General features: G+C 45.1%; 1 protein-coding gene across 1 annotated transcript in view; it reads left to right on the plus strand.

The window, feature by feature from the left end:
- The window catches only part of LOC124774910 (adenylyl cyclase 78C-like), a 723,787-nt gene that overhangs the window by 310,716 nt on the left and 386,990 nt on the right, over positions 1 to 26,081 (plus strand). Inside the window, exon 4 of the mRNA XM_047249584.1 lies at positions 17,283 to 17,467. Coding sequence (XP_047105540.1) covers positions 17,283 to 17,467 — 185 coding nt within the window. The remainder of the gene's footprint in view (positions 1 to 17,282; positions 17,468 to 26,081) is intronic.

Below are 26,081 nucleotides of genomic sequence, written 5' to 3' on the forward strand. Positions count from 1 at the left end.
TCGGCCGGACGAGCAGTGTCCTGAACAGATGCCCCTCCACATCCGCTTCCAGTGACCCCTGTGGGCTGAGGATAACACAGCGGCCGGTCGGTACCGTTGGGCCTTCATGGCCTATTTGGGCGGAGTTAAATTCGTTAGTTAGCCATATTTACAAAGAACTTGGGAGAATGAGCCCACTTATCAGCTGCATCCTCTCCGGTCTGGATTCAAGCAATAATTCGGTTGGGGAGGATGTTATAAGACTGTTGTATCCTATCCTGAGGCAAGCTGGTTCATAACTGTCACATCACATACTCTACTGAAGCCTTGATGTTTCATTCCGTTTCCTCATCCCGGATATTCTGTATTCTGGCTCTGCAACGAAGTTGACGTCTGAGCTAGTCCATGTTCTTTCTATGACATATATGGCGACCTTGCTGGCCACGGAAGCATCTCACCAACACGCAGACAGTTCACAGAGATACGCACCATGTGCGGACGGGCATTGCCCTATTGAAAAATGGCACCACGATATTGTTGCGTGGGATGTCATGCATGACGGCCCGGGATGTCTATGACGCACGTTCAGTCACTACCGGTCATGACATCAAATGATACCCCACACAATAACGCCAGAAGTAACACTTGTTTGCCTCCACAAAACATTGGGAGAATGAGACCTACACACAGAGCGCCCACGTACTCACCTACAATAGTCATCCGTGGTAGTGCAACACTGCGATGCTTCGTTGGTCATCATAAGTCCATGCTTTCCCGCCAGGGCACCACCACAAACGCCGACCGCTGTGGCAGAGCGGCTCTAGGACCTTACCTATGGGTATGGAATCGCGCGACAGCTACGGTCGCAGATTCGAATCCTGCCTCGGACATGGATGTGTGTGATATCCATAGGTTAGTTAGCTTTAACTAGTTCTAAGTTCTAGGGGACTGATGACCACAGATGTTAAGTCCCATAGTGCTTAGAGCCATTTGAACCATTTTTGTGCCTATAGCCGCTCGGCCACTCCGGCCGGCTTCAATTCTTTCAAACTATATATTTTCACAATCTACATCTACGTCTACATCTAAACATACTTTATACTTCGCAATACACCGTCCGGTGCGTGGCGGATGGTACCCTGTACCACTACTGGTCATTTTCTTTCCTGCTCCATAAGCAAATAGACGTCGCAAAAGCTGCTCTCTACATGCCTACGCATTAGTCCTATTTTCTCACATCTTATCGTCGTGGTCGTTAGGCACAACGTGTGTTGGTGGCAGTAAAATCGTTCGGCAATCAGCTTCTAATGCCTGTTATCTAAATTTTCTGAATAGTGTTTCTCGAAAAGAGCGTCGCCCTCCCTCCAGGGATTGCCTATTGAGTTCCCGAAGCATCTCCGTAACACTTACGTGTTGTTCGAACCTATTGGTAACAAATCTAGCGCCCGCCTCTGAATTACTTCGATGCCTTACTTCAATCAGGCCTGGCACGGTTCCCAGACACTCGAGCAGTACTCAAGAATAGGTCGCACCAGCGTCCTATATGCGGTCTCCTTCACAGGTGAACCACTCTTCCTAAAATTCTCCCAATAAACTGAAGTCGACCATTCGCCTTCCCTATCACAGTTCTTACATGCTCGTTCCATCTCATATCGCTTTGGAACGTTACGCCCTGATATTTAAACGACGTAATTGTGACAAGCTAGACGCTAGTAATACTGTGTCCTATCGTTACAGAAGATTAGATGGGTAGATCACATAACTAATGAGGAGGTATTGAACAGAATTGGGGAAAGAGAAATTTGTGGCACAACTTGACTAGAAGAAGGACATATTCTGACGCATCACGGGATTACCAATTTGGTATTGGAGGGCAGCGTGGAGGGTAAAAATCGTAGAGGTAGACCAAGAGATGTATACACTAAACAAATTCAGAAGGATGTGGGATGCAGTAGGTACTGGGAGATGAAGAACCTTGCACAGGATAGGGTAGCATGGGGAGCTGCATCAAACCAGTCTCTGGACTGAAGATCACAACAACCAAAACGTTACAGGTTTGATCTTCCTACTCATCAGCATCAATTTACATTTTTCCATGTTTAGGGTCTAGCTGCCATTCATCACGCCAACTAGAAATTTGGTCTATGTGGTCTTGTATCTTCCTACAGCCAACTTCGACACCTTATCGTACACCACGGCATCAACAGCAAACAACCGCAGATTCCTGCCCACAGTGTCCGCTTGCGGAGTGTCATTTATGTATACAGAGAACAATAAGGTGACGAGCTACCATAATACAGGCAACGTGAGATAAGATGAGCCGAGATAAAATAAGAGGGAGACACTATTGTCTCGACTAGACTCATAAAAAGCAAAAGTTGACGTAACTTCATGCGCCTAGAAGTTCTTAGTACATTAATTATTCTTTTGATATGGTTACTCTTAAATACACGCATCAAAAAACTTTTACATCATCCCGGTTCTCAGAAATCCTGAAGATAGATCTTGACTATGGATATTGTATCACAGAAACAGACCCTTTTATTGTTCAGAGATGTCACTAAACCCAATGCTAAAGATGCAGACAACCATGCATGACCAGCGCCTGTTAGACGGAGGGGGTCAGGCAGTCGATCTGTTCCAGTGCTTCCACCATGAAGGAGGTACACGACTCGTGTTATCTGTAGTTCAACCACGCCTAGACGGCCAATACCGAGGTTTGATCGCGTTCGCATTGTTACTTTGTGGCAGGAAGGGCTCTCAACAAGGGAAGTGTCTAGGCGTCTCTGAGTGTACCAAAGCGATGTTGTCCGGACATGAAGGAGATACAGAGAGACGGGAACTGTCGATGACATGCCTCGCTCAGTCCGCCAAAGAGCTACTACTGCAGTGGATGACCGCTACCTACGGATTATGGCTCGGAGGAACCCTGACAGCAACGCCACCTTGTTGAATAATTCTTTTCGTGCAGCCACAGGGCGTCGTGTTACCACCCAAAGTTTGCGCAATGGGCTGCTTGATGCGCAGCTTCACTCCCGACGTCCATGGCGAGGTCCATTTTTTCAACCACGGCACCATGCACCGCGATACAGATGGGCCCAGCAACATGCCGAATGGACCGTTCAGTATTGGCATCAGGTTCTCTTTACCGATGAGTGTCGCATATGCCTTCAACCAGACAATCGTCGGATACGTTTTTGGAGGCAACCCGGTCAGCCTAAACGCCTTAGATACACTGTCCAGCGAATAGAGCAAGGGGGGGGGGGGGGGTTCCTTGCCGTTTTGCAGTGGCATTATGTGGGGCCGACTTAGGCCGCTGGTGGTGATGGAAGGCGCCGTAGCGGCTGTCCGATACGTGAATGCCGTTCTCCGACCGATAGTGCAAACATATCGGCAGCATATTGGCGAGGCATTCGTCTTCATGGACGACAAGTCGCGCCCCCATCGTGTACATCTTGTGAATGACTTCTTTCAGGATAACGATATCGCTCGACTAGAGTGACCAGCATGTTCTCCAGACATGTCCCGTATCGAACATGCCTGGGATTGATTGGAAAGGGTTGTTGAGGGACCACTCTGAGGGATGTACTCCGAACCGCCGTTGAGGAGTGGGACAATCTGGACCAATAGTGCCTTGATGAACCTATGGATAGTATGCCACGACGAATACAGGCATGCATCAATGCAAGAGGGCATGCTACTGGGTATTACAGGTACCGGTGTGTACAGCGATCTGGATCAGCACCTCTGAACGTCTCGCTATATGGTCGTACAACATGCTATGTGTGGTTTTCATGAGCAATAAAAAGGGCGGAAATGCTGTTTATGTTGATCTCTGTTCCAATTTCCTGGACATGTTCCGGAACTCTCGGAACCGAGGTGATACAAAACATTTTTTTGTGTGTGTGTGTGTAATTCACAGCTGTACAAAAGTATTAACAAATTGATGTAAAATCTTGTCTTAATGCCGTATAAGGCTGGTTTCAGTGTGAAGGTGTTACACGGTGCTTGGTGCACAATACGGCTATCCTCCCTGGTTGCTGTCAGACGTGATCGTCCTGAATGTTAACGACGACTTATGCTTGCCCTCATGTTTTCATAATGCTCAACATCGGACCACGGAGACCGACAGTAAGGCACCGTTCAAACTATGCCAAATGCTAGTAACGCTGCCTCGCATGTTTAAGCGGCTTATCCGAGTCCTCAGCAGCGATAACTGAACGTCTGACGCTTTTCACGCCCTTTATATACCCTACCAGACCTCGTAACGACATAATAGTCATTCCACATGTCACAGAGAATTGCAGGTCTAGTCATTAACATACGCGGCTGTGGTATGTACGATGTTATTTTGACATCCTACTACGTCTGTTTGGTGCTTCGCTTTGTTTGTCAGTGTATTTACTGTATTAACAAGAATGAACTGCTTGACATCAAGTCTATATCCTTCGCTGGGCTAATTGGTAAATTTATATAGCCGTTCTTGCTTTTAGTGGCAAAAGCTGTCGTACACAAGCGATGGTTGGTGACAAAATATTCACTAATTTTGGGCACATAGTTTTCTGTCTTTACTCGCTAGGACAATTTCTGCCCCCTGCAAGTCTCCAAATGTTAGCCCAGCTATCGCTCCGCACTTTTCTTACAAAGCTCTGTATCTTGAGGGCTGTAAAGAAACAGTTTCGCGAGCATTAACTGGCTTTGACAAGATTTTTAAACATATTTTCTTAAACAATGCCCTAATCCATCTCATCCATTTCATTACATTCATAAGGGAATCGCAGTCTCTTTATTATGGCGGTCACAAAATCGGAAGAGTTTATTTACAGAAACAATGCGTATGAATCGACTAATGCTCTGTCAACGAATAGTTGATGTGGGTAGCAAATTCAGTTCTGGTCTGACATGTGAAAAGGAAAGTGAAAATCGGTTATCAAACACACACACACACACACACACACACACACACACACACACACACACACACAGAGAGAGAGAGAGAGAGAGAGAGAGAGAGAGAGAGAGAGAGAGAGAAGGTTGGGGGGAGGGGAGGGGAGAACTTCAGGAATTACTATTCATTTTGCGATTCAATCTGGCATAATAACAACTTCTTCGTTTGTGTTTCCACATGAAGAGAAAACTGTTATCTGGTACCCTTCTGCACATCCAGTTACTTAAAATCAAGCCGATATCCTTTTACGCGAACTGGTCTGTTTCAGAAGGACAGCACGCTCAGCACTTTACTAGTAATGACTAGGATGCACCATTTCAAGCGGTCGTTGAAATTTCCGTGTCGTTAGCGCAGTTTCTGTCAAGTTCGTTCCAGTTTTTATCAACTTTTTTCTCCCTTGCAATTTCCGACAAGTTTGTTTCTTATTTTCTTCGGGCATCTCGTTTTTTTTGCCAATCCTGTCCTCGCGTTAGTTCCTGTTCCTGTAGTAATGTAACGAAAGCGTGTTAACGGTTCGCTTCTCGTTCAGGATATCCTGCTAGTCCGAGAACAGGAGAAAGGGCAGCATCGGTTTTAAATGTTTAATCTGTTTAATGCAGATCGATTTCGACTACTGTGTAGTTATCTTCAGCGCAATCACATCCAAGTCATGATGACTCATCGTAAATAAAATTGCACCTGCTACCACGCTGCTACTGCAGATAACAAATATTTAAAGTGTTAACTATTTGTTATCTGTAATGGCAACTTGGTAGTATCTGCAATTTTATTTACGATGAGTCACCATTACTTGGATATAACTGCATTGAAGATAGCTACACACTTGCTGAAATCGATCTACATTAAACAGATTAAACATTTACGACCGACGATGCCATTCTCCTCTCTTGAATCTAATTAATACGATAGTGAATCACCTGATGGAAACTGTCCTACTAGTGTCATCCTGTAAAGAATTGACATTTCCACGTCTTTAATACACGCACGAAGGTGGCTTGGATAATTGTAGATGCGTTTTGTGCATTCAAGTTGTATGTTAAGTCTGGCTCTCTCACAGTCACACAGAACTTGAGCTAGTTATAAGCTACTATAAAAGACATCCAATGAGTAAGAGGAAAGGACCGAGGTCGGTTTACCTTTGTAAGGTCAGATATCGGTCTAGAAGTAGCGGCTCCTCGATCGAAAGTCCATGTTAACGTCTGAAACAGCAGGAGGCACGGTTACCACATTCTTTTCGTGGTCGGGAGCATCATCTGGTTCTTTATGCTTAAAGTTACGTTTAAATATCTTATTTTAGTATTTTATTTGTTACCAGCATCTGTTTTTCACCTATTTTTGTCTTACATCTCAAAAATTTGTACCGAGTACATGTAACCTGTGTACTGGCAGACGCTTGGAGAAGCAGTATTAAATAAGGAATCTAGAAACTTATCACAACTTCATTATATGTCGCTCCTGTGTGGACTACAAAGACAATATTAAGCTAATTACAGTGCGCACACAAACATTTAAGCAGTCATTCTCCCAGCTGTCCATTAGCGAATGGAATGGAACATTTGGTGCAGAAGTTTACCTTCTGCCACGCACGTATCAGTAATTTGCCGAATTCGAATGAATATGCAGATATTTAGTTTCAAACTTTTGAAACTTGCTCGTTACTGCTAACGCTGTAGATGCTAGCAGAAGTGTAAAAGACGTTTAACGTACGAGGTGTGATCAAGAAGTTTCCTTTCAAAGATCACACTAACCCCTTGCCTACATGTGGGTGCTTCCATTCTCGCACCAGAGTCGCCCGGGGTTGCATGTACGCTGCAGCAAAGCCTTTAAGCGGAACCTTTTTGATTGCCCCTTATACTGTATAATGAATGCGTTTATAGCCCGATCGAACTAATATAACACCAAATATCATTTGAGTGCATTGTGCTGTTAAATTGCAATTTATTTCCAAAATAACTACATTGGCCAACAAATTTTAATCGCTGCTTTCTGCCTTATGACACTCTTAATCATTATCATTGACATTTTGAAAATATCAACTATATCTGGTAAAAGATGCTTTTATCTACTGTTTTAGAACATTTCTGAGGGGTGTAGAGGGTGATTATAATTAAACATAAAAACCACTGTGGAAAAAGCACCACTAGTCACAATGACGTAAATTGCAACGAATATTATCGGAGAAGGGGAAAAACGTATGGCAGAAGAAAAATAAATAGTTACAAAATGTAGCAATAGATGAGGCTGTAAGCACCATAATCTAATAGTGGTCGACTACAAATGACAAATGAATAATACAACAAAGCCTAAGGTGTATGTTTGACGTTAAACAAATTGTACTACTCAGTGTGCATGGGTGTACAGGTGTGATCTGTCAGTTACGTAAGCCCATCCACCAAGGCAAGGTCATATCACATAGGTTTTTAATTGTCCTGACGCCAAAACCAGTATAAGAAGCTGCGACGGAGCGGTTCATTCCGTCCCTTTACGATGTACCTGCACCTACCTGTGAACATTGCCTCAGCATATCATCAGTAGGGAAGCCGAGCGAAACCTACTGTACTTCGACGTGAACAAGGCTGCAATTAAAGTCACTAAATCTACGTTTCGGGAGAAAGTTTTCACACGAAATGTCGGTACCAAATGCAGTCACAGTTTTTAGCCACCGACCTGCTCAGTACGCCACGCGGAATTTATGTCTTTTCTCGTCACTTAGCAATTCCGAAATTTCTACACACCCATCGGTATAATTATGCCGTCACTTTACATTTTTTATGTATGAAACACTGCTAGATCGGGCAACTTATCGTTTCCATCGGAAGTACTACTACTACTACTACTACACACGTCCGGAAGTTTCATGGCTAGGCTCCCTCTCCTCTCTAGAATACTCTAAGTCTTCTCTACCTGCAGAGAAAGGCGCGCAAAGAATATTACTTTACCATTGGTCAGTTTACTCAACAGCCAATAGCAAGACAACATTCTCCCGCGCCAATCCGCGCTTTCATCAATAACCAATCGCAAAATAGCAAACCTAACGACTGCCTTTTTTACCGACGTAATTATCTAATATGCTGGAGTTTTGATTATGCATAAAGTTATTTACTATTGTTATTTAATCCTGAATTAACTTTCCCTTCACCATAAACTTACTTTACAAATCTATTCTACAAAAGTCCTCTTTGTCCATATCCATACTTCTTCGAAATGTTCCCACGCCAAATCGTACCACATAACTCGTTAAACAATTATCTTCATATTAACCTTAAACCACACTCACCCATCATTCATACTGCTAAAACACATTGATAACATTTTACATACACAAAAAAGACATAATAACACTTTATGAAAATACTAGAACAGTTTATGAAAAACATTCTATTACTTTAGTGCACTCTAGTGGGCACAATCGAAATTAAATCAGTTCCCTATCCAATATTGTCCTCTAGCGGCTGATACATAAGCTACGTGCGCGTCTAGTCTCGCGTCACCATCTGTCACTATCCAGCTCTGACACACATCTCCCACTTAACCGCCTCCAAGACAGGATCGGCGCTACGCCTCAAAGCATCAGTCACATTGGTTATTAATTGTCCTGACACTACAAAGCCTCATAAGAAGCACGAATCAAAATCAAATGGGAATATTAATTTCCGTGTGACTGGCGCAAAACATGTTCAGGAAGCTGTCCACCGCTTTCTTCCTCAAGTTGAAATCGAGAAACAACATGTTCCACCACTGATTGAAGTGTTTCCGTGTTCCACCACTGATCAGAATGTATCGCGCAATGCGTGCCTTTAATGCAGCCAAGTTTGCAGTCGGAACCTGAACACAACATCTTTCAGATAGCCCCACAGCCAGAAGTCACACGGATTAAGATCAGGTGATCGGGACGGCCAGGCTGCAGGGAAATGGCGGCTGATAATTCTAGCATTTCCGTAATTGCGCTTCAGCAGCTGCTTCACTGGATTTGCAATGTGCGGAGGCGCGCCATCTTGCATAAAAATGATCCCATCCACACATCCACGCTGTTGGAGAGCTGGAATGACGTAGTTGCGCCAAAGACACTCATAGCGCCTACAAGTGACGGTACAGGTAACGCTACCGGAAGCCCCTGTCTCTTCGAAAAAATATGGCCCTATGATAAATGATGCCGTAAACCCGCACCACGCAGTGACCTTTCCAGGATGAAGTGGTACTGGTTGATCTGCGTGTTGCTTTTCCGTTGCCCATATTCGACAATTCTGTGTATTGACATATTCTGTCACATGGAAGTGGGCTTCTTCTGTCCACAAAATCTTCCACAGTCAATCATTATCCACTTCCATGGAAGCAATAAATTCTAAAGCAAAGGTCTCTACTGCTGGCAGGTCAACGGGAATCAACTCGTGCACATGGGTAATTTTGAATGGATATCAAAGAAGGATGTTTCGTTGGATTTTGCTTACCGTGCTCACGGGTATGTCCATTGTTCGAGCAACTTTCCGTGCTCTGCACGTTTGCACACCACAACTCATCTCCTCCTGCATTTCTATGGCCACTGCTTCCACTGACGTCGAGCCAGTTCGTTTCCTCCCTCTATAAGGTTGCACACCAAAAGAACACGTCTTTTCAAATTTCCGAATAATTTTCGACAGACGCACGGCAGTCATCGAACCAACGCCTTTTTTCAAACCCTTCAGGGTCCGGAACTTCTGCAGAGCGGCGTGTGCACAGTCATCATTCTTGTAATACAGCTTTACAAGCAGAGCGCGATCCAGCATTGAAACAGCCATGGCGAACGTCGCAGACATGAAAGGAGGAAAAGCCGTGTACCCAGCGTATTGATACCAACTTCAATGACTTGTGCGCATGACAGGAGTTTTAATTTACGTTTTCTGGCACATACAGCGCCATCTAGTGATCAGTTTTCACCCTATTTTTTTTCCTTCTGCCATTCGTTTTCCCCCTCTCCGATAATATTCCGTTGCAATTTAACGTCATTCTGACCAGAAGAGTTATTTCTACAGCGTTTTGAAAGTTTAACTTTAATTATAATCACCCCGTGCATGCCCAGACAAAAAAGAGTGAAGCGCCAGAAGAAACGGTCGAATATCAATGTAATTTCGTACAAGTGCACACCACTGACGAGAATGTATACAGCTGCAATGTCACCAGGCTGAATTAGTGTTGTTCGTGTTTAGTACGGTTACTAAGCTCGTACGGTATATCAGAGGCGTGAACAGCGTCAGAGGTGGAGTGATCATTGTGAAGGACACGGAGACCCAGTGTTCTCGTGTGAGACAGGGTAATCAGCACTTGAGGGCAAGAAGGAGAGCTTCTGTAAAGTTTGGGAGGTAGGAGACGAGGTACTGGCAGAAGTAAAGCTGTGAGGAATGTGCATGAGTCGTGCTTGGGTAGCTCAGTTGATAGAGCACTTGCCCGCGAAAGGCAAAGGTCCCGAGTTCGAGTCTCGGTCCCGCACACAGTTTTAATCTGCAAGGAAGTTTCAGCACTTGAGGATTTGGAAGTGGCCTTAATGTGGGTCTCAATTTGGCGGCTGGTGGAATCGGGCAATATCCAAATTTGAGGGCCATTCAGGTGTGACAGTGGCCCGATATTGGAAGTTATGACAACGTGAGATCAGGCATACTAGTCGTGAGGACCTCTGTTGACCACATTTGACCCTCACAAGGCAGGATCGCAGTATTGTGCATCGCCCACTTCGTAACGCCTGCCATTCGAGAACAAGTAACGGACATCCTGCAATATTCTGTGTCATCCAGCACCATTGGTCGAAGACGACCAGCAGCCAAAGTAGGTACTTACCGTCTCATGTGTAGACTGCCAGTTGGAATGGTGCCATTACCAGGAGATACGGACTGATGACAAAGGACGTCACATTGTGACCAGCGATCATTGGCACTTCTGCAGTGCCCGAGATGGCTATCGTCTTCGACCTGGGGACAGGATATAGCGGCTTTGTAACACATCTCCCAGAAGCATCAGTGCGTGCATCCGGGCCAGAGGGGTTTTATGCATTGAAAGTCCACACGCAGAAGTGGAATCCCCGACTGCGCTCGAAGTTTAGGATCACGCGGAGGTGGCACATTAATGTTTCAGAAAATATCGTTTCTTTCTGGGATTATGTTTTGTCCTAAAAACATACGACGGTCATTCAATAATTAAAGAGACAAACTGGTGTGGAGAAAAAAGCATTTTTTAAAAAAAAAAACATACTCTTCCTCCTTTTCAACATTATCCCCTTGAACATCATGCGCTTGTTCCGACAGGCTACAAGCTTTTTTATTCCGGCTGCAAAGAACTCTTTATCTTGATGTTTGAACTAATTTTCCACAATCTTTTTCATGTCCTCGTTGTGCTGAAATCTCTTCCCACATAATGCCTCTTTCAGTGCAGCAAACAAATGGAAATCACTAGATGCTAAATCAGGACTGTAATTAGAATGAGACAGTACTTCCCAGCCCGTTTTGTCGATGGTTTCATTGGTTAGTTGGGCAATATGTGGACTTGCGTTGTCTTGCTGGAGAATTGCACTCCTCCTTTGAGATCCACGACTTTCTCATGGATGGCTTCACCTTGTTTGAAAGCAAATCCGAGTAGTATTCGCTGTTCATTGTACGCTGCTCTTCGAAATAATCACAAGAAAACTCGACCTTCAGCATCTCAAAACGTCGTCAACTTCACTTTTTCTGCTGATGCTTGCCTTACGAATTTATTCTTGACAGTTGTTGGTGTGCTTCCACTCCATGGCTTGTCTTTCTGATCTGCCTCATAATAAAGAACCCAAGTTTCATCAAAAGTTAAAATTTAGTTAAGGAAGTGCTTATCTTCTCTTTCATAACGTTTCTTTAGCTCTGTGCACACTCTCAAACTTGTTTCCTTGTGTAGCCTCGTCTACTCCTTTGGGACCCATCTTGCACATGTTTTGCGGTACTTCGGCTTGTTACAGATAATGTTATGGGTGCACCAGTACTAACTTGAATCTCATCAACTATCATTTCAGCAGTCTCATGCCTGTCAGCACGAAATATGTCATTAATTCGACTTTCAAGTGAGGAGGATGAAACTGCAACTGTTCGGACAGAACGGTGTTCGTCAGTCACTGAGTCGTGACTAATTTTGAACTGCTCTACCCACTTGTAAAAAGTTGCAATATTCATACAACCTTCACTCTAAACTTCAGACATTCTACAGTGTATATTCAATGATTTCTCGCCTTCAGCAAGTAAAAAATTAATAACAAAACGTTGTTCAACTAATGTGGACTTTTCAAGCGGACTCACCATTTTGAAATGCATTTTTGAGGTTATAAACAAAACAATGTTGTTACATCAGCTGATCAGGGCTCATCCCAGTGATGCCAAATTAAAGCCATAAAAGCACCAAACTTGCCCTACTAACAGTTTTTCCCCCAGACCAAACTGTCTCTTTAATTATTGAATGACCCTCGTATTTCCTCTTGTGTGACTCCGTTGCTTTCCCGCGTTTTATGATTGTGATGCAGCACAAGCTTCTCGGTGATTTGGGTGTCTATGATCGTCCTTAATGCCTGAGGATTGTCTGATGGCTTTTCAATAAGGAAGCTAAATGTACAGCTATGGTGCCGAATAATCAGTTTCGAAAACTTGTGACGTACCTTTACTTGGCTACCAGCTTTCGGCTCCCTTTCATACCTATCCTCCCAACACCTATAAATTTAAATTAATGAGTCGGCAGCTTCACTATGAAATGTTGACGACGTAGGTCAAGTGTAATACACTAAATATGTCGCATTACCTCCTTTTTGACTGCTCATTTCCCGAAGATCCAGCATCCGTTCAAAAGAATCGGATAAATCTTAGGGATATCAAAGCCGCAAACTGTACAACAACTCCAACTAAATGAACAACTCTTCAGGTCTCTTACATCTGCCACACACAAATATTACAAAACCCACTGGAATGCAACGAAAACGGAAAATAGATGGAAACATTATGAAGAAATGAAAGACATGTCCGTATAAAATAAGAGTGAATCTCTTTCTTAATTATCTGACACTGATAGAATCAGAGCGATCTCTATAACAATGTAAAAAGAAGTCAAAGTACATGTTTTATTTCCCAAATTGCAGTTAATACATATCCTGATTAACAGTTTAGGCAACATAAGCCCCGAAGCGTGGCACAATGCCTTCTGGACACTTAAAACATGGAAGTAAACTCACAGAAAAGACACTCCCCTACAGGACATTAAAATAATAGCCATAACTGTATCAGCAAGGTAGAGAGGTGACAGAAACATTAGACAGAGCACATGCACTGTTGTCAAATCTGTATAGGTTGATAACTGACACACACATTTGTAGCACTGGATGTGCTCTTTGATTGACGACATATGGAATTTTGGGTCTCTAGCCAAATGGTATGGCGACCGCTCGCGATAAGCGGGAAATCTGGGTTCGAGTCCCGGTCCGGCACAAATTTTCACTGTCGTCATTCCATTCTACAGCTGATGGTTGGCCATATTCGCAGTTGCGAACATATTCAACGTTTTCCCTCGACCACTTTAGGCAGATGACTCCTCTCCGTTATTATGCACTCCAGGCAACACTCACAGCCTTTTCCTTCGCGCTTAGTATTTACTGCTGCCGTGGTACCTCTCGTCGCACTCCACACTCGCTAAACCATCTTCGTTTGGGCAACACTAGCCTAACACTGGCAGACTCCAATTCCTCCCAACTCCCGTATACCGATACGCCTTCGCTCGTTTCATTGGCTGTCTCATAAAGATCCACAGAGACGTACTCAAATTGGTCAGTCGGCTTCTTTCCACATCACCGCCTAACTTCCTCCTCCAAGGTTAAGTTCCCTGTATAGCGGTCGTCTGGAAACCGCAGCAAACAAACTAATAAATCTCCCACTGGAAGATGCTTGATAAGAAATAATAACACAGGTAAACAAGAACACGGGTGTCTTACGACCACAGTAGGGAGATTTAATGACAAAGGAAAACTCTTCTCAATAGAGAATTAATACAACTTCTCAGACATTAAGAGATATACGCCTGGAACGCGTAGGGAATAAACATAGTGGGACTTGAAGGCTACGCCACTGATAATCCCTAACGACGGATGTTGAGCGTTCGGCGTAGTCGGCTGACAGGTGCGTCTGGGGATATCGCTGGGAAGTCGTAGGTCCCGCTGCGGTGGCTTCCGACCGGGGTCTGATGGGCTGCTAAGATGGTTCGGATGGCTCTGAGCACTATGGTACTCAACTTCTGAGGTTATCAGTCCCCTGGAACTTAGAACTACTTAAACCTAACTAACCTAAGGACATCACACACATCCACCGTAGCGGTCGCGCGGTTCCAGACTGTAGTGCCTAGAACCGCTCGGACACTCCGGCCGGCGGCTGCTAAGAGCCGGCGCATGAACTGACCCAGAATTCCGGTCGAGCGCACTGTTGATTTGTTGGCTTGCGCCGCCCTATATAGCTGTGGTGCAGAGGAGTTCGTGCCGATCCAGTTCTGAGCACGTGGCACGGCAGAGGAAATAGGTCCCTGGCACGGAGGACCTCTGCTGGCGCTTGTCCTGCCGTCTGTCGTCCCTGTTGTGATAGTCGCTGACCGGGGAGGCAACGCCTTGTTCATATGCAAACCTGCGATGCTTCATTGTCTGAGTGGTTGCCGACTCCTTCAGGCAAACATCAGGTACATGGCACAAACACTTTTTCGCTGCCGACCTGCATCCATTCGGTGCTTGCATCTAGCCTCCGGATTCCAAGACCCCTTGTGATTTCATAATAACCCCAGGTGAAATGGGTTATTAGGCAGGTTGTTCGGCCATCTGATTGAAATCTTTTTATTTGACGCCCTTTGGCGACTCGCACCTCTTTGTGATGAAGATGAGATGACACGATTAGGGCAACACAAACATCCAGACACCGAACGAATAGAACCACCGACGCAACCGGGAATCGAATCTGGAACCCAACACTAACGAGGCAGCGATGCTGAACACTGGGCCACGATCTGCAGACTATAACCCCAGCTGTCGGTTGGGCTTTGTAGCAAACACTATCGTAAGTTCAAATGGCTCTCAGCACTATGGGACTTAACATCTGTGGTCATAAGTCCCCTAGAACTTACAACTACTTAAACCTAACTAACCTAAGGACATCACACACATCCATGCCCGAGGCAGGATTCGAACCTGCGACCGTACCAGTCCCGCGGTTCCGGACTGAGCGCCTAGAACCGCTAGACCACCGCGGCCGGCCTATCGTAAGTGCATTAACTTTACTATGTCCGGCATTTCCCCACACACTTGTTCTTGAGTAAGTGAGAGGTGTGCGAGAAAAGATATGAGACTGAGAACACTGCGAGCGATCTAGCAACACTGTGTTATTCTACTTGTGTACTGGTGTGTTCATCCCTCCCAGATGCTCATTTCGCGTTACACCTCCGTAAAGCCTCCACGTAATTTTTGAGAGCGCCATTATTGAAATAGTGTTTTTGTTTGGAGTAAAAAAATGGAACAGCGAAATTTAGAACAACGTTACGCAATCAATTTTTGTGTTAAGCTTGGGGAATCCTCGAGGCTGGCCTTTAAAAAGTTGAAACTGGCCTACTGGGAACATTTCTTACCAAGAGCACAAGTTTTTCGTTGATGTAAATCAATGGTCGAGAACACGTTAAAGGTAAACCGCGCTAAGAAAGACCTATAACTTCAAAACCGACGAAAACGTCGACCTTTTGCACACTCTTGTGAGATCACACCGACATTTAACGTTAAGGATGATGTGTGACCTGTCAAACTTCGATAATTTCACCATACAACAAACTTTGACCGAAAATTTGCACACTTGTGCCTAAAGACCTCACCACTCAACTAAAGGACAATCGAAGAAACTTGTGCGTTTACCTTCTTGATGGGATTCGTGGACACGAATGATTTAGTCGTGTGATCACAAGTGACGAATCCCGGACTTTATTCAAAAGCCCTGAGAAAAAGCGCCAAAATGAGGAGTGACAGATTGAGACACCTCCTCGGCCGTAAAAAACTCGAAAGAGCGAATCAAATGTCAAAACGATGCTGATCTGCTTTTTTGACAATAGGAGTATCGGTCATAAAGAATTTGTTGCTCCAGGACAAACTGCCAGTTAAATGTTTTACAAAATTGTTGTTGAAAGGCTCAGGGAAAGGGTGAATCGAGTGAGACTGGCCATTGCGCACAGGTGGATGCTGCATCATGACAACATCCAATGTGTCCCGGCCACTTCCATCATGGAACTTTTGATCTAACAAGGCATTCCTGTTGTTCCACTGCCCCACCGTTCACCTGATCTGAATCCTTTTCTGTAAAACGTGTGATCGACATGTTTAAAGGTCCTTCCAGTTGAAGCATTTCAGTGCTGCTACCAAGATTGGAACGACTCAACTAGTGTATAACTGGTGAAGGGAACTACTTGGAAGAGGTTAATACTGTTGTCTGAAAAAATAAAAACTTCGGTAGATAAAAATCAGTGTCATGACTTTATCATGAATTGTATTGATAGAACGTATTGGTAGGATACTAGACAAGTGAGGTCAATCTACAAAGGGAATTTCTTACAAATCACTCATGCGACTGGTTCTAGAACATTGCTCAAGTGTGTGGGATCCGTTCCAGATAGGACTAGGAGAGAATATTGAACGTATACAGAGAAGCAGAGCACGAATGGTCGCAGGTTTGTTTAATCCGTGGGAGAGTATCACAGAGATACTGAAGGAACTAAACTGGGAGACACTTCAAGATAGATGTAAACTGTCCCGAGAAATTCTATTAACAAAGTTTCAAGAATCGGCTTTACATAATTACGCTAGCAATAAACTACAATCCCCTACGTATCGCTCACATAGGGATGTTGATTAAGATTAGAATAATTACTGCATGCACAGAGGCATCATTCTTCCCGCGCTTTATACATGAATGGAACAGGAAGAAAGCCTGATAACTGGTACAGTGGGATGTAACCTCTGCCATCCACCCCACGGTAGTTTGGAGGGTGTGGGCATATATGTAGATGAAGATCTCGTAGGTGAACCAGCTTCCCAGAGAGCGGCACAATACGCACAATTCCCATTCTTTCGAGGGAAAACGTCATCCGCGGAGATATTACCATTGCGACCAAGTTGGCAGAATTCTCACTTTCTCCCTTCAATCTTCAGATTAAAACCTCACTAAATAAGCCGTCACAAATTGTTATTTATATTTGAGCAATGTTATGTTGTTAATGACATAGGTCTTACCTAAATGTGTTAATTCGTCGCTTACAGCAGTGTCCGGCGTAATTCGACACTGTGCTTACGAAGGCTACGTGTGACTTTGCGCAGGCTTCGTGGGCGACGGCATCGGCTTCCCGTACCAGGAGTACCTGGTGTGGTACGTGCTGTTCATCGTGTTCGTGACGTACGCGATGTTGCCACTGCCGCTGCGCTGGTGCATGATCCTGGGCTGCGCCACCGCCGCCATCCACATCATCACCTCAGCCTTCAACTACGCCGCGCCTTCCAAGCAGGTGAGCACAGTGCGCCAATACCTTTCTCCGCTGCGTCTGCTCTGCTTGCTTCCAGAAATCGGCTGCAGCAGGCTAGCGACTCTCCATTTGTTGCTGACTCAGTTGGCAAGTTACCCTGCATTAAAGAAAATCTGAGCCTGAAGTTGCGGGGGTGCACGCTGTTGTATCGTGGCAGTTCATAGTTACTACAATTTTATCTCATCCTCTCTAGAGAGGCAGCTCAGACAGGTAGTGTCGTAATACGAAACTTATGGTAAAAGCAGTGACTCAGACTGTCTCCGTACCTGCAGGTTACTTCAGATGTTGTTCCTGAAAAACAGCCCCTCTGTTGTAGCTATCAACAGATTTAGTTTGGTGGCTAGCGGCTACATAGAACAGAAACGCAGTCTGTAGATCACTAGATATATTCTGCAACAATCTCTTTAAAAACATATAAAGCGATCAAGTGCTTTACAGAGACTCTCTACGAATAATACAACAGGCCCTGTTGCAGTTCTGAACCCGGACTCACAACTGCGCTATAAACTGACGGATAAATTATATCGAAAAATTCATTTATAAACTGGATTCCTAAAAAAATAAAAAATTCGAGTTCATTAATATGAAAAGAATCCTCTCATCAAGACGTAGTATACTGGGTTTTCGAAAATTTCCGTTAAAAGCTTCTCGGACTTGCAGGGGGTGATGAGTACATAATTTTTGAATAGGAACCCATATTCGGAAACGTACCGTTTCCGTTCTACTATGGTTTCGGTTCAGATATTTAACTCATCCACTTCTGCTTGAGGAACTGATTCAGGCGTGACGCACTACGGTTATTAGGTAACAATTCGAAAGAAACATAACGAAACATCATTTTATCACTTAAGCACATTTGTTTGTATTAACACTCAAACATTTCGTGTTTACCCTTATTCCAGAACAAAAAAGGACCCAGCATAATGTAGGTACAGAACAACAATGATGCATCACAACAGCGACTCGATGCAGCGACCACCAACGTTTTTACAGAGATTGTACTTACGATACATGTTCTTGTTCACATTCTCCGTCCCACCCGGTGTCTCTTCAGTTTCCAGAGCAGCGGCCAGAACTCGTGCCAGTAGATCTTCCTCTGTCGCTACAGCAGTCTCGTAAATTAATCTTTGGATACGACACCACAAAAAGTAGTATACCTCATCCCGTCTACCCTATTGCATACCAGGAGAAGTAACTCTCAAACGTTTTTCTCTTAGCGCTACACATCTGAACTGAAACCGTCGTAGAACGGATGTGGTAAGTTCCGGACATGGTTCCTATTCAAAATACTAAGAGGTGTTCAAAACGTCTCTCCGCAGTGCCGTATGATTGTTCGCCTGCCTGGGTTACTACCCTTCAAGTGGACTCTCCCAACATTCCACTGTTTCGTTTACCCCAGCCAGCGTCAGTAGTATCGTTGGTGTGTGTCGTTACGTGTTGACGTGAACGTTTAAGTTTAGTACCTGTGTTCGTTTGCTTCGTTTTTGTCACTGTTAACCATCGAACGTGTGTTTTTAGTCGAACAGTTGTTCAAAGCTGGCGGTAAGTACACAGTTTCAGTTCGTCAAACATTTAATTCAGTTTTCCCGGAGACAACACTCCCACATCGCGATTTCGAAGTACGGGTTCAATGACAGTTGCACCGAGAAGTGGTCGTCCTAGCCTTTTGTCTGAGGACAGACTACTCGATATTTCCGATAAAATGTCCATGAGTCTGAACAAGTTAATAAGAAACCTCGCCCAGGAAATCGATGCTGGCGTCGGAACGGCCCACACAGCTGTAAGGAAAAACTTAGAACTGTTCCCATACAAAGTGACAGTCGTGCAAGAACTCAAAAACACTGATCATGGAAAGAGACTGCATTATTGTCAATGGTTCAACAATTTCGTTCAACAAAATGGAAGGGATATTCTTAATGAAACGCTTTTCACTGATGAGGCGTGGTTTCATTTATCCGGATACATAAACTCCCAAAATTCTCGTACGTGGAGTACTGCAAATCCAGTGTGTATTCATGAGGAACCACTTCATTCTGTGAAAACAGGAGTTTGAATTGTAATTTCAAGACGTCGGATTGTGGGTCCCATATTTTTCAACGAAACAATAAACGGACAACGATACTGCAGTGATATTCAGTACCCATTCATAGGAGAACTTGTCTTAAGTGAAATACTGAACGGTTATTTTCAACAAGATGGTGCAACCGCGCATGCAGCTCGCGTTTCAATGTCACTGCTTGCTGATGTATATGGTGATCGCATAGTTTCACAGGGACTTTGGCCTTCACGATCGCCTGGCCTAACACCACCTGACTTTTTCTTCTGGGCTGCAGTGAAAACAACTGTGTGTAAAAACCGTCCAAAATCCATCGATGAACTGAAAACAGCAATATCCACTTTCAATGCTTCTGTTACAGAAGAAATGTTACAGCTTGTGTTTGGAAACATGGTTAGACGAATTGAATTGTGTATTCAGGAACGGGGGGGGGGGGGGGGCGCTTTCAACATTCAATGTGAAAATTTGTAAGTAAAAATGAATATTCAGTAAATTAATAACTTGTATTCCACTGAGTTTCATTTCGGTATATTCACTGTGGCATACGGCACGCGCGGCTAACAACCATACGGCACTGCGGAGAGACTTTTTGAGCACCCCATATGCGCTCAGTCCCTTCCACAAGTACTATAAATTTGTAACTGGAATTTCTGAATACCCTGTGTGTTCACGTAACATAGTTTAAATTATTTGCAGTGCTTCATCCACTCGACGAAATTTAGAGTCTGAAATCGAGTAAGTAGGCTCAAATGGCTCTGAGCACTATGGGACTTAATATCTGAGGTCATCAGTCCCCTAGAACTTAGAACTACTTAAACCTAACTAACCTAAGGACATCTCACACACACACACACACCCATGCCCGAGGCAGGATTCGAACCTGTGTCAGTAGCAGTCGCGTGGTTCCGGAGTGAAGCGCGTAGAACCGCTCGGCCACCGCGGTCGGCTCGAGTAAGTAGATTCTTCCCAATGTAAGTTCGCACACAACAGTTACTGAGGCCGACCATAGTCTAGCGAGATGACTGGGTCCTTGTACCACCAGGACGCTCTTCTAGACGCTGGTTGCTATATCTGTCGAGCCCTGTTTGCTCGGCGTGTATACGGATGAAAAATTAAACTGTTGTTCCTGCTGAATCTTTAGATGTAGCGTTATGTTTTACCTGACCTGCTGTATCGGCCTCAGACAATATGGAGTGATCGTCCTCAAGCTGCTGCAGAGAAGATTATTATGGCAGTGAGACTGGCCACTGGTGATATGGAGGTCAGTTTTATCAGGCTACGGCGGAGAAAATTCTTCTTGCAGAAGGCCAAGCCAACGCCTTGTAGGTTTTTGGTGTGATTGGCGCTTCATTTCTGTGATGAGCCGATAGCGGGACTGCCCCGACTGTTCGTAAAAAGGCAAGAGCACTCTGCCGCATTCTGTCCCGCAAAAGCCGATGATCTGGTCGGCGAGGGTCTCAGCTTTTATCTGGTGCAGCCAACGGTGGACGGGACATCCGCCCTCAACTCGCTAGTGGCTGCTTTCACCCCGAGCTAAATGTGGTCCATTTACCCAGCTAGATCACTCACAGCGCTCCCGTTTGTAACTCTGCTACGGCTTTATAACTTATTAACAACTGGATAGTTTTTGTTGAATGAAGCCCCATGGAAAGTGTCACACTAGTCTGCAAAACTAAAGCGTATTAAATTATTAAATACGAGACATGGTCGGCTGTGGACTCTGAAAAAACTCATAAAGACTTTCACTTCGGCTGAATGCTCCAGAACCACACATGAATACGAATTTCTAAAACGTACAACGTTACGAAATATCTACACTATGGGCTTCAAACCGAACGGTACTTAATCGAAACATGTTTTACAATACTCTGTGAAATCACCCATTTCAGAACAACATGATCAAATTCAAAAATATATTTCTTCATGTTCGTATATGAAATACACATTAGTGTTGATTAAACACCTCTAACGCCATCCCCTAGCCGTCATATACACATCGGGAAAACACCAATATCTTCATAAGCATATACTTAATGTGGCAAAACCTGCTGTCTTTGTACATCCTGTACTCTGACAACATTGTATTTACCGCACAAGGATTCTTTTCCGGCTCTAAAATGAGTCCACAACAGACCGTAACGTCACTGCTACATCTTGGGCACAGGTAACTGATGCTGACTGCGTGTAATCATAACTTACCACCCATCAGGGTGTTAGGCTGAGGTGTAAAAAATCGTGGGATAGTGATACGCACACATACAAATGGCGGTAACAGTGCATACACAAGGCATAAAAGGGAAGTGGATTGGTGGAGCTATCATTTGTACTCAGTTGATTCATGTGAAAAGGTTTCCGACGTTATTATGGCCTCAAGCAAACAGAACACAGCATGTTGTTCTCAATGGAGAGACGCCCACAGACGTTAGTAACCTATGGCGTGCCACAGGGGATTGTTATTGGACCATTGCTTTTCACAATATATATAAAGACCTAGTAGATAGTGTCGGAATTTCCATGCGGCTTTTCGCGGATGATGCTGTAGTATACAGAGAAGTTGCAACATTAGAAAATTGCTGCGAAATGCAGGAAGATCTGCAGCGGATAGGCACTTGGTGCAGGGAGTGGCAACTGACCCTTAACATAGACAGATGTAATGTAATGCGAATACATAGAGAGAAGGATCCTTTATTGTATGATTATATGATAGCTGAACAAACACTGGTAGCAGTTACTTCTGTCAAATATCTGGGAGTATGCGTGCGGAACGATTTGAAGTGGAATGATCATAAAAAATTAATTGTTGGTAAGGCGGGTGCCATGTTGAGATTCATTGGGAGAGTCCTTAGAAAATGTAGTCCATCAACAAAGGAGGTGGCTTACAAAACACTCGTTCGACCTATACTTGAGTATTGCTCATCAGTTTGGGATCCGTACCAGGTCGGGTTGACAGAGCAGATACAGAAGATCCAAAGAAGAGCGGCGCGTTTCGTCACAGGGTTATTTGGTAGGCGTGATAGCGTTACGGAGATGTTTAGCAAACTCAAGTGGTAGACTCTGCAAGAGAGGCGCTCTGCATCGCGGTGTAGCTTGCTGTCCAGGTTTCGAGAGGGTGCGTTTCTGGATGAGGTATCGAATATAATGCTTCCCCCTACTTATACCTCCCGAGGAGATCGCGAATGTAAAATTAGAGAGATTCAAGCGCGCACGGAGTCGTTCTTCCCACGAACCACACGCGACTGGAACAGGAAAGGGAGGTAATGACAGTGACACGTAAAGTGCCTTCCACCACACACCGTTGGGTGGTTTGCGGAGTATAAATGTAGATGTAGATGTAGAAGACTGGAACTGATAGACATTGAACGCGAAACGCTAGTTGGAGCTATACACATCGGACATTCCATTTCTGAAATATTTAGGGAATTCAATATTTCGAGATTCATAGTGTCAAGAGTGCGTCGAGAATACCAAATGTCAATCATCACCTCTTGTCACGGACAACGTAGTGGTCGCCGGCCTTCACTTAATGACTGAGAGCAGCGGCGTTTCCGTAGAGTTATCAGTTCTGACAAAAATGGTTCAAATGGCTCTGAGCACTATGGGACTTAACTACTGAGGTCATCAGTCCGCTAGAACTTAGAACTATTTAAACCTAACTAACCTAAGGAGACCACAAACATCCATGCCCGAGGCAGAATTCGAACCTGCGACCGTAGCGGTCGCGCGGTTCCAGACTGTAGCGCCTAGAACCGCTCGGCCACCCCGGCCGGCTCAGTGCTAACAGACAAGCAAAAATGCGTGAAACAACTGCGCAAATCAATGTGGGACGTACGACGAAAGTAGCCATTACGACAGTGAGGCGAAACTTGGCGTTAATGAGCTATGGCAGCAGACGACCGAAGCGAGTGCCTTTGCTTATAACAGCGCAATATCGTCTGCTGCGCCTGTCCTGGGCTCGTGACCACAGCGGTTGGACCCTAGACGACTGAAATTCGTGACCTGATCAGATGAGTCCCGTTTGTAGTTGATAAGAGCCGATGCTACGGTTTGAGTGTGGCCCAGACCACGAAGCGTTGGACGTAGCTTCTTAATAAGCCACTGTGCGAACTGGTGATGGGTCATTATGATGTGGGCTGTGTTCACATGGAATGGACTGGGTTCTCTGGGCTAGATGAACCGGTCATTGACTGAAAATGGTTATGTTCGGCTTCTTGGAGACCATTTTTAGCCATTCATGGACTACATTCCCTAACATGTCACCGGGCCACAATTGTTCGCAATAGTTCGGTGGACATTCTGGTCAAGTCGAGCGAATGATTTGGCCACTCCGATCACCGACATAAAACCCATTGAACATTTACGGTACTTAATCGAGAGGTCAGTTCGTGAACATAGCCCTGCACCAGCAACACTTTCGCCGTTATGGACGGTTATAAAGGCAGCATGGCTCAATATTAACACAAGCGGTCGTCCAGCGACTTGTTGAGTCCATGCCATGGCGAGTTGCTGCATTACACCGGGCAAAAGGAAATCCGACTCAGTATTAGGAGGTATCCGATTACTTTTGTCACCTCACTGTATGTCACGAATAAAACAAACATTTTCATTTACGATATACACTCCTGGAAATGGAAAAAAGAACACATTGACACCGGTGTGTCAGACCCACCATACTTGCTCCGGACACTGCGAGAGGGCTGTACAAGCAATGATCACACGCACGGCACAGCGGACACACCAGGAACCGCGGTGTTGGCCGTCGAATGGCGCTAGCTGCGCAGCATTTGTGCACCGCCGCCGTCAGTGTCAGCCAGTTTGCCGTGGCATACGGAGCTCCATCGCAGTCTTTAACACTGGTAGCATGCCGCGACAGCGTGGACGTGAACCGTATGTGCAGTTGACGGACTTTGAGCGAGGGCGTATAGTGGGCATGCGGGAGGCCGGGTGGACGTACCGCCGAATTGCTCAACACGTGGGGCGTGAGGTCTCCACAGTACATCGATGTTGTCGCCAGTGGTCGGCGGAAGGTGCACGTGCCCGTCGACCTGGGACCGGACCGCAGCGACGCACGGATGCACGCCAAGACCGTAGGATCCTACGCAGTGCCGTAGGGGACCGCACCGCCACTTCCCAGCAAATTAGGGACACTGTTGCTCCTGGGGTATCGGCGAGGACCATTCGCAACCGTCTCCATGAAGCTGGGCTACGGTCCCGCACACCGTAAGGCTGTCTTCCGCTCACGCCCCAACATCGTGCAGCCCGCCTCCAGTGGTGTCGCGACAGGCGTGAATGGAGGGACGAATGGAGACGTGTCGTCTTCAGCGATGAGAGTCGCTTCTGCCTTAGTGCCAATGATGGTCGTATGCGTGTTTGGCGCCGTGCAGGTGAGCGCCACAATCAGGACTGCATACGACCGAGGCACACAGGGCCAACACCCGGCATCATGGTGTGGGGAGCGATCTCCTACACTGGCCGTACACCACTGGTGATCGTCGAGGGGACACTGAATAGTGCACGGTACATCCAAACCGTCATCGAACCCATCGTTCTACCATTCCTAGACCGGCAAGGGAACTTGCTGTTCCAACAGGACAATGCACGTCCGCATGTATCCCGTGCCACCCAACGTGCTCTAGAAGGTGTAAGTCAACTACCCTGGCCAGCAAGATCTCCGGATCTGTCCCCCATTGAGCATGTTTGGGACTGGATGAAGCGTCGTCTTACGCGGTCTGCACGTCCAGCACGAACGCTGGTCCAACTGAGGTGCCAGGTGGAAATGGCATGGCAAGCCGTTCCACAGGACTACATCCAGCATCTCTACGATCGTCTCCATGGGAGAATAGCAGCCTGCATTGCTGCGAAAGGTGGATATACACTGTACTAGTGCCGACATTGTGCATGCTCTGTTGCCTGTGGCTATGTGCCTGTGGTTCTGTCAGTGTGATCATGTGATGTATCTGACCCCAGGAATGTGTCCATAAAATTTCCCCTTCCTGGGACAATGAATTCACGGTGTTCTTATTTCAATTTCCAGGAGTGTATTTGCAGCCGATTTCCTGTTTATGTATTACCTAACTTTTTCCATACTAGCTGAAGCTCGATAATTTGCAGCCTACTGTTTGAGGAGTGACACACCTAATTATTTCAGTGGACTTTCAAATGTGGCATGCAACAAGTTTTGCAAATGCAGTAAATAGTTTCTCATAAAAAAATAAAGATAAAAAACCTGTATTTTGGATTACCATGTTGTTTGGTTATCCACATAAATCTGAATCTGCATCAATCTAGACAATCAGGAGCTTGCTGTACATACGTACATAAGAAGTGATTCTACTGAACAAGTATAGTCAGATGTAATTTATGTGGCATCTGAAGTTTAATATCCAGAGTTGTGACACTGGCACAACAAGTACTTTTTCATGTGAATGTGTAGTGTCTCTTCTTGCAGACATGTCTGAAATGACAGACACCACGCATTCAGATAACTGATTTGCCTCGATGGGCAATGCATCCACAACCTTCAGCGCGGATGCTGATTACTGT

The sequence above is a fragment of the Schistocerca piceifrons genome, chromosome 2 (genome assembly GCF_021461385.2).
Source record: "Schistocerca piceifrons isolate TAMUIC-IGC-003096 chromosome 2, iqSchPice1.1, whole genome shotgun sequence".
Taxonomy (NCBI): domain Eukaryota; kingdom Metazoa; phylum Arthropoda; class Insecta; order Orthoptera; family Acrididae; genus Schistocerca; species Schistocerca piceifrons.